General features: G+C 39.8%; 1 protein-coding gene across 1 annotated transcript in view; it reads left to right on the top strand.

The window, feature by feature from the left end:
• The first annotated feature begins 2610 nt into the window (after window positions 1-2610).
• The window catches only part of WIF1 (WNT inhibitory factor 1), a 69151-nt gene continuing 59640 nt past the window's right edge, over window positions 2611-12121 (top strand). The window contains exons 1-2 of the mRNA XM_059186235.1: window positions 2611-3235; window positions 3748-3887. Of these exons, the coding sequence (XP_059042218.1) occupies window positions 3088-3235; window positions 3748-3887 (288 nt within the window). The 5' untranslated portion in view covers window positions 2611-3087. The remainder of the gene's footprint in view (window positions 3236-3747; window positions 3888-12121) is intronic.

Below are 12121 nucleotides of genomic sequence, written 5' to 3'. Positions count from 1 at the left end.
TTTCCTTGTTTTTGATGACCTTGACAGTTTCAAGGATTATCGTTCAGGTATTTTTCAAAATATCCTTGGTTTTTCTGATATTTTTCAGCTTGGTTTTTCTGATATTTTTCTCACTATTAAACAGAAGTTATGGGTTTTCAGGAGAAGGCCACAGAGATAAAGTGCCATTCTCAAAACATACCAAGGGTACACGTATTATCAGTATGACCTATCCTAGTTGATGTTGACCTTGACCACCTAGATGAGATAATGGGAGGTCTCTCAACTGTAAATTCTACCCACTGAGCCAGCCAATAAATGGTAGAATTTTCATACTGAATGAGGTTGATTTGTAATACCACCTGGCACATTATTTCCAAATTTTTATCATTTGCAAATAAATATTCTTACCTTTAATACAGAAACTGGAAACATGACCGCATTCTAAATGAAAAAGCCACTTTGCTCCTTAACAACAGAGAAACAAGCCTGAATTAGGTCTTCGGTAGCCCTTCCCTCCCAAAAAAGATACGCCCTCTTACTCTTGGAAATAGCTGACTGGCATATACCGTATGTTCTTTCCTTCCCTTTAAAATCCAAAGAGTTCAAGATTTTTAAAAATAGTATGGTTTTCTAACTATAATTGATCTAACTTTTTGTAAGTGTCCACTGCTAAGGAGAAGTGAATAGAGGGGACCTTACCCAGAGGAAGTTGAATGAGGAGAGAATTTAGCCCCTCTTTTTCTCTATCCCAAAGTGCATTTTAGGAGTTATTTCTTACTTAGTATTTGATTATAACAGCCTGTAGAGGGCGTCCTTGCACCAAGAGCCATAGGGGTTTGAGCATGACTAAGAGAAAAAAGTTTCAATAAAGACCACACTTTAGGGAATCAAAGTAAATGTCTATTGTGTTTTGAAATTATCTTTAATTGGGAGACAATTGGCATTGAAATGTTGAAGGGCTCTAAAGGTTGCCTAATGTATGTGAATACACTATATAAAGAATAGTTACTGAAATGAATTCAAAATTAATAAAATGTTTGAAAAGAGGTAAATATATTTATTTTAAAGAAAGAATCTCTGTGAGGCTTGGGACCTAATTATGATTTACTTATCAGTACGAAGTGTAGTGACTAAAAGAATGGACTCTTAAATCAGGGTGCTTAGGTTTGAACCCTGATTCTGCCCCCCTGCCAGTTGGGTAACACAAGCAACTTGCTGGGCTTTTGGGAACCGTGCTTCCCAACAGTAAAATGGAAATAATAACAGTACCTATTTAAAAGAATTGAGGATTAAGAAAGCACTTTAATTTTTATTTTATTTTTTTGACACAGAGAGATCACAAGTGGGGGGGGGGGGGCGGGGAGCAGGCTCCCCCTGAGCAGAGAGACCTATGCGAGCTCAACCCCAGGACCCTAAGATCATGACCTGAGCCGAAGGCAGAGGCTTAACCCACTGAGCTACCCAGGCGCCCCAAGAAAGCACTTTAAAGTACTTATAAAGTTTGATGCTGTAAGTTCAAATCAGTCATAATTAGACATCTTGTCTAATTACTTGTAAAGATCAACAGTTGTAAAGTTGAAAATACTTCATAATTGGAAATATTCTGTTCTTTTTAGTAACTGCTCATGACCTAACAGGTATTTAACTTAATGCATGCACAAATTCGGCTTTTCTTCTGTTTTTTTTTTTTTTTTTTTTTTTTTTCTGTTTGTTTTCCCCTCTTGAGGTGTCCACCACTCTACAAAAGACTAAGTGAAACACCACACCCTGGACACTTGATCCTTGGACATTTTGTTGCAGCATCTGGGTGCTAAAGAACAAAGAGAAGTAAACAACCTTTTTCTGAGTCTGAAATCTTTCTAAGTATTGCTTTTGTTTTTGTTTTTTTACCTTTTGCTTCCATTTTCTTTGCATAGCCAAGGGATTAAGCAGGGGGCAAGTTAAGTCCCTTTTGCTGAGGTCGGGTGGCCCTGTTAGACTACAGCCCACACTGCCAGCCAACTACTCTTCCCATAGACAAGGCCAGAACCTTGGTCCTGCCCCCAAGCGCCTGTGATTTCAGTACCACCGCGTGTGCCTCCAAGTTTCTGGAAACCTCAGCAAATATTAAAGGGTCCTACCCTCCCTCCCCCGACAGCGTCAGGTACGCCTGTCATCCAGCGTCCAGGGGAACCCTTCCTGGCGCCGCCGGGTGAGCAGGGAGAAGAGCCTCCTCGAGCTGTGAAAGCACCCTCTTCGCTGTCTGAGCGGAATGGAAGCCCTGCGCGCCGAGCCAAGCCCAGCGCCTGACATCAAGGGCACCCCAGGACCGCAGGTCGGGTTTTACACGGATGGGAATGCGCCAAGTATCAGCGCTGAGCTGCTCAGAGAGAAACGAGAGGCGCGGAAAGGGAGAAGTGAAGGAATACGCGCCTTGCCTCGGCACCGGCATGGGGATGTTAGTCGTTGCCGTCGTCGTCATCAGCATTATCGTCACTGTCCTCAGCGCTCATTCACGCCAGGCGTGTTAGTTCTCCGGGTTCCCCCCAGGCCACGCCTCGCTAAGTGGGCGGCAGAGGCGAGGGACGTCCTAGGGGCCCCTCCCCTCGCCGGGCTTGGCAATCGCCTACACCACGCGCCCCCTCCGCGCGCGCTCGCACCCGCGCCCCGCGGCGTGGACGCGGCCTCCGAGGGTCTCGCGCCGCCAGCGCGCGCGCGCCCCCCCTCCACCCAGCGCCCCCCAGCGGCGGCCGACTGAGCCGCGTCACTCCTCGCTCGCACCTCGCTCGCGCCCTCCCTTCCCGCTCTTCCCTCTCGGGCCGTATTTAACCCCGGGGCTGTTGGCGTCGGCGTGCGTGCTGGCATCTCCCGCTTTGCCAGTCCTGCGTCTCCGCCGTCCCCGCTCTCTCCCGCGCCCCCTTCGCCTCCCCGCCGGCGCCTGCTCTTCCCTCCCACCTCCCCTGCAGGCTCTCGCGGGCTCTCTCGCACCGGAGCCAGGGGGCTGCACGCCCGGCCGTCTAAGCGGGCGCAGCTTCGGCTGAGGGAGGACTTCGCGGCCGCAGGCTGGGTAGGTGAGGCAAAGCAGGTCGAGCGGCGAGAGCCACCGGGAGGGAGGTCCGGAGGAGCATGGCCCCGAGAAGCGCCTTCCCCGCCGCGGCGCTCCGGCTGTGGAGCATCCTCCCGTGCCTGCTGGTGCTGCGGGCGGAGGTCGGGCAGCCGCGGGAGGAGAGCCTGTACCTGTGGATCGATGCTCGCCAGGCGAGAGTACTCATAGGTAAGGCTCCCGCGCCCGCTGCCTTCCCTACCTGCGTCTCCGCTCTCTCCAGCGCTTCTGTGAAAGGGGAGATGCATGCATTTAAGTGTGTTTTTAAAACTTAATTTCCAAGGAAGGTTGCTCCCTTCCACCTTTTAATCAGCTCTTTTCCATCTGAAAGCGTATGAACTTCTGTCTCCAGAGACCTCAGCTGATGTAGTTGTTCTGATCATGCTGTTGCTAGTTTCTACAACCCTGTGTTTTGGGGTGGACCCCGCATTTAGTAGCACCCGATGACTGTATGTCCACTCCGTTTCCTGAAACCATGTGTCTGTTGGCACAGTTCTTATCACATAGCGAGGAAAATTAGTGGGCACCTAGACAGGTGCTTTGTGTATAGACGTGGCCCATACCAACTCTTTAGTGTTCTTTTTGCGTGCGTTTTCTGGTTTGGATTCTTTTAAGTCTGCCCAGTTTGATGGTTTTGTTTTGTTTTGCTTTGTTTTGTTTTGTTTTGTTTTGTTTTAAACCAGGATTTGAAGAAGATATCTTGATTGTTTCCGAAGGGAAAATGGCCCCTTTTACACATGATTTCAGAAAAGCACAACAAAGAATGCCAGCTATTCCTGTCAATATCCATTCCATGAATTTTACTTGGCAAGCTGCGGGGCAGGTAAGTACTGATAATCAGGAAGGGCGCAGAAAATTACCTTTTAATATCTCCACTGCCTGATGGAAGGTAGAAATAATACTCTGTAGTGTGTAGACTGATACATTTTTACAACCATTAAGAGTGATTTCTCATGTGATCTACAAAGCAAATAAAGAATTAACTCCCGCTTATTTAAACATGTCACATAAAGATTCCCAAAGGAAAAAAGTAAGCAGTGTTCCTAAGCTTGCTATTTTGATATGACTCCATGTCTTCAGTCTGCTAGACACAAATACCAACGTCACTTCTTTCTATGATTATTGACATTAAAATTTAACATAATATCTATGCTAGAATAAAATATGTAAAACATATAGAAAAAACACATAACATCTAAAAGACTCTTTGCTGTAGTATATGCCAATCATTTTTGACATTATTTGTACTTTACGACAAATTTTAAACTCTGTGAATATTTTTGACATTGTGATTTGAAAAAAAATTTTGAATGCTATTCACTGGAACAATGTAAATGCTACATATTTCTGGTTGAAGTTTACAGCCTCAAAAGTGTCTGTAAGAACATTTGTAAAATATTGCAGGCTATTGATTTTTTAAGTACGATTTAAAATACTTTCGTATGCAAAAAGAAAACTGCAATATATTTTTATGAAGAAATATTTCTTTTATTTCTTAATACATTACCATCCTTTGTATGTTACCTTTTGTACAGTCCCAGTAATGCATAAATGAGCTCTAATTTTGGAAAGAAAAGAAGGATAAATATGATGTGAATTTAATTTCTTTTGTGCAGTTGGAGAATTACTCTAGGGGACAAATAGTAAGTAATAACTTCTTTTGCTCATGAGTTGGTAAAATGTGTCCACTATGGAAATCATTGTAATTATAATTAAATTCACATTTTGGGGGCTTTTTTTAATTCTAAATTTACTTAAATGGCTATTTTCATGAAGAATGTGATCCAGAAAACACTTTATAAAAAGTAATTATTTTGAATTGAGAAGCCACTTTGGGTCCCTCTAAATATCTGTTATATTTTGGGTGTGACCATGACCATTTTAAATGTGTTTTTCCCCTCAGGTCTGTTCTCTCTCTCTTTTTTTTCCCCCCAAAATAAACCAAATCTTAGATGAAGCTTCTAGCATCAAAACTCTTTTTTTCCCCCAAAATAAACCAAACATTTCCATGTTGTAAAAAAAGAAATAGATGTTTTGGATCCACTGAGGTTCATAACAGAAAAGTCATTTATTCTAATACCCCCATTTGGTAGATAAGTTCATTGAGGCTTCTATTGCTCTAAAGATTATTCCTTTTCTTCCAATAATTGTCTCTTCATACTTTATGGACAATTGATTTTGGAATAGTGCGAAATCGGTAATAAAACATGAATGACCTTTTGCCATCTCCTTTCTTTTCACCTGAATCTATCTGTGTTTAATCACTTGGCAGATGAAATCAATATTAATTCTGTAGTTTTGAAAAGTATATTTTCTTTACCTACACTTTTATGAATTTATGAGAACCATTAGACGATAGCTTAACTTACACCCTTTCCTGACTGAAAAGTTTTGGTAACTGTAGGAGAAACAGAAAATGTCAACAGTTCTTATTTATTTATTTCTCATATGCATTTGTCTTTTGGTGAATGGAATATGAAACAAAGCCTTAAATACCATGTCATCTACCCTGTCGCTTTATAGCATTGTACGTGTTTGCAAGCACTGAAATATTGTTGAGTATGAAATTGATCTCAGGAATGTCCCTTGTAACGGATTAGAGAAGATATTGGAACTGGCTTGGAGATGAAGCTTCTAGCATCTATTTCTCTCTTGTTTAGGTATTGATTGCCTCTGTGGATTATTTCAATACACAGGGCAATGTTAACACCTCAGTTATCTTGCTTTTTACGTTCAGTCTGCTCTGGTTAGGTTACCACAGGTTACTAACATGAACTCTGGGGTCTGTTTTAATTAGCTGGGAGGGTAAGTGAGGCGGGCAGGATCTACACGATATTGCCAAATATTGGGACATTTAAAAGTATTATTTAAATTTTATTTATTTTACCCAATAAAGTTATGTAAATCCAGCAGCATAATGTTTGAAATGCATGGAAATTTTGAAGATGAGAAAAATAATCACTTCAATGCCAATTAAGTATTTTGAAAGGCATCTCTGGCTAAAGCCAAACCACATCAAAACAACTACATGGAAAATGAAAAGTTCATTCCATTATCTAGTTATTTCATCCAAATAATATCAAACATTTAGGATTTCAACACAAGCAAAAACACACAACTGATTAACAAAATCTTAAACTTAATATAAAAGTGTTTTGGCAGCACGTGGAGAAAGTTAAACTGACATTAAGTTTGAAGACCTAGAGGCGGTAGGTGTTATCTCTTTCCAATAAATTATTAGTATAAAGTATTCGTGGGGCCATTTGAAAGAACTTTTATGTTCTACTTCAAACAAATGCAAATAAAAATTACAGTGCAATTCATTTCCCCACATCAAGTTGGCCAGGGTTTTAAGAGTGTTTTGAGTGTTTTGAGTCTATATGTTATTGAGAATGGGGCCTGCTTATTATATGTGGCTGATGCCCCCGTTAGGCTTTTTGCAAGGCTATTTGATTCTGATAGCAAAAAGCTTGCTAGACATCTTTTGACTGGAAAATTTTTCTTCCAGAGATTCATCCTAAGGAAATCATTATGGATATTAATAAAAATTTTATGTGTAAGACTCTTCCTCATATTGTGCTATTTATAAAAGTAAAAATAGGTAGAATTTAGAAGTCCAGTGACAGTGGCAGGAGAATACAATGAAGCATTAAGAAGAGTATTCCAGACATTAAAAAAAAAAAAAACAAAGAATATTCTAGACATCTACTCAATACCATAGAAACATATTCATGACAGATTAGGTTAACAGCCTATCACAGTATCTTCTGCTTGATTCCATTACAAAATACAAAGGCAAACATAGGAATAAACAGCTGATGTGTTAGAGGTTTTTAAATGATAGGGAACTAGGAAGGGTTATGAACACATTAATGTTCCTTACATATTGGTAAATATTGCACTTGATACCCTGTATCTTCAGCCTGTAACCTCTGATTCTCCAAGTTGTCAATATTAGTTACATCTGTGTATATTACATTTTTATTTTTTCCACAATGAGTAGTGTGTATTGATTTATAATTTCAAAAACTATTTTACATTAAATATGTGCAAAAAGCTATACTTTAGAGTTTAAACTTGCATGACATTCCACATTAAAAATAGTTTACTTGTATTTATTATCTGATATCATTTTTATACCATACATGACTCAACCAAATGGTAAAACAATGATCATGACTGGATCATAACTATGGAGCCCAAATAATTCACTAATGCTTATCTGATTCTCACCAGTTTCTTTCAAGATCCCTAAAAATCTGCCTAGGAAGGCTTTCCTATCTGAAACTAGATGACCTGACCTCTTTCACTGAAATCCTTATTTTCCATGGAAAACCCTGTCTCTACTTTATCTCCCATTTAAAATACTCATTTTCTGACATGCCTTTAGATCAGAGAAGAATTTCTATTAAAGAGGTTTAGGCTTAAAAGATTTTTAGTAATTAAGGGAAAATACTCTTTATTGCTGTATATAACTTTTAATAGTTGATATTTTTCAATGAGGCATTCCTTATTCTAATTTTTCTCTAAACTTGGGACAGATAGGGTCCATGAGTGACCATTTTGGTTTTCTAAATGATGCACTAATTAAACATTTTATTTGGAAAATAACCCTTTCTAAAACTAATGACTTTCAAATAAAACTTTAATGAGAAGTTTTGTTAGACAAATCTGAATTCTAATATTAGGACACCGCTGCTGATTTCCATATGAACCAATTTGGTTCAAGGCCAAAAATTTTTGTTCCTATAGATCATATGTATATATGTTTATTTATAAAGATCATTTAGACTTGATTTTAGTAACTGTAATATATTCTATCACCTGCATATAGATGCTGAGATACTATGAATCTAGTACCCAGTTAATTGGGCATCTTTTTATGTTGGCTTTTTTTTTTTTTAAAGCCATGGTGATGGATTTCTGCTGAGCCATTTGTACCAGTTTTCCAACCTCCTTGTGACCAAATGCCTGGATTTCTGAGATGGTTGGCAAGGGTTGGGGTGAAGTTGGGGGTGTATGGAATAGAAATTCTCTGGGTGAAGATAGCCAGCCAGTATTAACTTCCAGCCTACCACATGGGTTACCAAGCAATTCTAAGCACCTGTAACAACAGGTCCAAATCTTAAAGTAAGCTTGTTATCATGTATGATGGTCACAAGTCTTACAACCACTAGAAGTCAGTGATAGAGCCTCATTTTTCTCAATTGCAGGATGTTTAAAAACAAAACTGTAAAGTGTTATTGTGGATACAGGAAGGAAAGAGGAGAATTTTGTCTGCTGTCCTGGGAGGTAGGGGGTCACATGTATATCTTAGAAGAATTGATTATTGAGTTAAGCTGTAGAAATGTGTTATGTATCACCATAGAAAACAAAATACTGCAAATGCTGAAGATAAAGCACAGTGAGTGCAATATTTATCAATATATAAGGAGTAGAAATGTGTTCATAACCCTTCGTAGCTCCCTATCAATTAAAAAACTTCTCAAATTATTTCAAACTGCCAGAAGCAAGAACAATAATAACACAAGATCAAGTATAAGGAAAACTCAAGAACTTTACCTGGATAGTGGTGTCTTTGTGAATGATTTCAGCCGGCAGCATCCAAATTTAGCTTTAAACAGAGGAAGGTACTGTTGGCAAAAGAAAAGTCAAAAACAAATCATTTTCCTGAGAATTGACTCATATTTTTGCGATTTTTTTTTTAAAAAGTGGAATCTTTCTCCTGACATCTTTCCGTAATGTGAACTAGATAATCTAATTCTGTCATTTAAATGCCCCTGAAGCTCTAGATAGCTTGTTTTTGCAATATAGTGTTTGATACAGTGTCACACTGGTCCCATTAAACTAGCCATAGTTTGTGGTCTCAAATTTCCCATTGGACTGGTTGAGGAAGGGAGACTTGTATGAACATGTTTCTTTCCTTTTCTCCCCTTGACAAAAATGAAAGAAAGGCAACAGAGAAGTGAATTTTAACTCAAACACTTCCTCTCCCTCTTCAAAGGACTGCCAAATACCTTAACTATCTTCTTCTAATTCCATAAGTTATGGTAACACTGATTATTAGTATAAAGTCCCTTAATGTGTACTGTCCACATTTTTTCCCCTAATGCAGTTATGATCGTTTTGATAGTTACAATCCAAGTGGTTGGATACTTTCCTGCTCCTGGGGTTTGCCATCATACCTTTGTGGTGGTGTTTTTTGTCACCCAGTGGAGGAAATGCCTCAGTTTTTGATCCCTGGTCCATGGTTTCAAAGTGGGAATGTGAATATGTTTACATACTGTGAGCATGATTTTTTTCAGAAGGTACTCATATCAAAAACACAGCTTTAAACTTTTAATGTTTAGATTCTGCTAGGCTGTGGTATTTTGCATTGTGGTGTTGTGGACATGCCACTAGGGATCAAAGAGTAAATCTGCAGAGAGCCCATTTCATTTAGCAAAGCAGGCATGTGCCAGCCATCTGTTGTATGTGCTGATAGAAAACAGCAGTAAGTTTCTCAAACTTTTGCCAGAAAAAAAAAAAAAAAAAGCCTTTATTGCTTAGAGGAGATGAGTTACAAGGTACCTTGTAAGCCACATCTGGTTCTATAGCGATTTACATGGCACAAATGTAAACTCTGCTAGGTCTTCCTTACACGGTGGTATAAAGGCATGTAAACAAGACCTTCATCACTATCCTCTACATTTGTTCTAGACTTTAGAATCCTTGCAGAAACAAAAATCTTTTAAATTGTCGTGGTGAAGTGGAAAGGAATGATATTCAGTAAAGCATTTTGCTTTGGATTAAACTCATTTCCCTTCAATGTCCCTGATGTGTTGTGAGAGGAAAAGTTTGGGGATTAAGAGTTTAGTGAAAATGTTCTTCATCCTGTAGCTGGATCTCTAGAGGAGACATTGGCAAGTCAGGACTTCTTTTGCTGTAATAGGTTAACCAACTTTCCCATTTGCCAGCCTGGGAGTAACTTGGTTACGTTGCTGTGAACCCTTCCTGGATGGGGAGTCATTCTCCCCTGCAGTGTTTCTCTGCCTCAAGCACTTGGTCAATCAACAAACATAGACACTGACTTGCAAAGAAGAATACATGATCCCAGCCCTCAGGAAGCTGATAGTCTAGGAAGCAAATACCTATCATGCTCATCCAAATGAGGTTAGAAAGTATAGGATTGGTTGAGAACACAAAGAAGGCCACTCTTTTCCCTGCCTGGAGGAAAGAAGGGCAGGAGCTCTTCACTGAGCTTACTGAGCAGGCGATGTCTGAATTGATTCCTGAAGGATGAGGAAGCTTTCATCAGACCAACAGGAAAGGCAAAACACCTTCCAAGTGGAGAGTTCAGGATGTTCAAGTGCATGGAGGTCTTAAAGGAGAAGGCATGTTCTAGGTGATCATGAGGGGTCTCGGATCCCCCCTGAGAGGTAATGGAAATTCAGTGAAGGGGACATCAAGATCAAATAATGGAGAATGATTATGGAGGAGGAGAAGAAGGTAGAAACAATTCAGGGAGATTTCTTTCTTCTCTGTTGTGAAAACAATAGACAACATTTTGCGGGTTTGTCCCAGGGATATACTAAGTAAATCTTTGGTTTATGTGTTGGGTGGACAGTGGCTTTTCTACAATCATCAGTTAGCTCTTTTTTCTTATTAAACTTTTGGAAAATTTTGTGATGATTAGTCTTAGCTCCAGGTTAAATTATTTTTGGCAAATAAAGCACAGAACTATAAAAAAAAATGGCATTTTGCAAGTGCATAGAACTTTTTAGAAAATCAATTTAATTTTCTAATAGAACTAGAACTTTGAATTTAATGTAAAAAGAAGCTTAAAAAGGACAATAATATGTTGATTTGTGAAAGAATTGATTTAGCATCTGTATTCTACTCCCATACCTTTCTAAGTATCAAGAAAAGTATAATAATGGTATAGAAATTATATCTGGCAGGCGATGCTTCCATTTAAATGATGAGAAGTGGACACTGGACATAGATTTATTTAAAATAAGCCTGCTTCTTCAACTATTTGACTTTCTTTTAAAACTTATAGTTAAAACTCTAAAGTCTGTTGCCCTCGGCCCGCAAGAACGACAGTCAGCCTGGTATGGTGTTAATGCTTCATCCGTTTATTTCGTTAACTTCCTTAGCTTATATGCAGCAGGGTGACCAATAAGGGGCCAAGCAATGGGGAGAGCCAATGAAAGTCCTGTTACTATGCTGATTAAATTTGAAACAACCAATGACTATGTCCTCCTTTAGGCGGGCTTCACCAGAACGTTCGTTGGCTGGCAGTGAGCCAAGCACCATCTTGTAATGGCGGGGACTTTCCCGGCCAGAGGCGGTCCCCGACAAAAGTCAGGGGCTCCCAGGTGGCTCAGTCTGTTAGGCATCCAACTCTTGATATCATCTCAGGTCATGATCTCAGGATCGCGGAATTGAGCCCTGTGTGTGGCTCCATGCTAAGTGGGAAGCCTGCTTGAGAGCCTCTCTCTGCCCTTGCTCTCCCCTCCAGCAAATGTGTGCATGTGCACACGCACACACACATACACGCACACACACACACATAGACACACACACACACACATGCATGCACACACTTTCTCTCAAATAAACAAATAAAATAAATCTTTTTAAAAGTCATAGGACAATTTCTGCTCTTTTTTCTCAGACAAACATGTGGATTTTGTCTTCTTTTTGAATTTTATAAATGAGTGTGATTAAAGAATCTTGAAAATTGTCAGCATCCTTTGCAATGCATTTACCTTTTCAGTCTCATAGAGCAGATACATCTGTGTGAGCCTGAAATGGGACAGATTCAGGATTGACTTCTTAGCTGATAATATGAGGAAGGGCATGAACACAGTTCTTGCTCTGAGGCTCTCGGACAGAATACAACTCACATCCTGGGGAAGCAAAATATGATTAAGGACCAATTCTTTGCCCTTGAGAAAACTAGAAGCTAACCAGAGAGGCAGACATAGACAAACAGATCATCCTAATAATTGCTGGGAAGTGGTACTATAGCAACACTAGGACATTCCCAGGATATAGTGAGAGCACAGAGGA

The sequence above is a fragment of the Mustela lutreola genome, chromosome 8 (assembly GCF_030435805.1).
Source record: "Mustela lutreola isolate mMusLut2 chromosome 8, mMusLut2.pri, whole genome shotgun sequence".
Classification (NCBI taxonomy): domain Eukaryota; kingdom Metazoa; phylum Chordata; class Mammalia; order Carnivora; family Mustelidae; genus Mustela; species Mustela lutreola.
The sequence above is the reverse complement of the archived record's forward strand: the minus strand, read 5'-3'. Positions and strand labels throughout refer to the sequence as shown.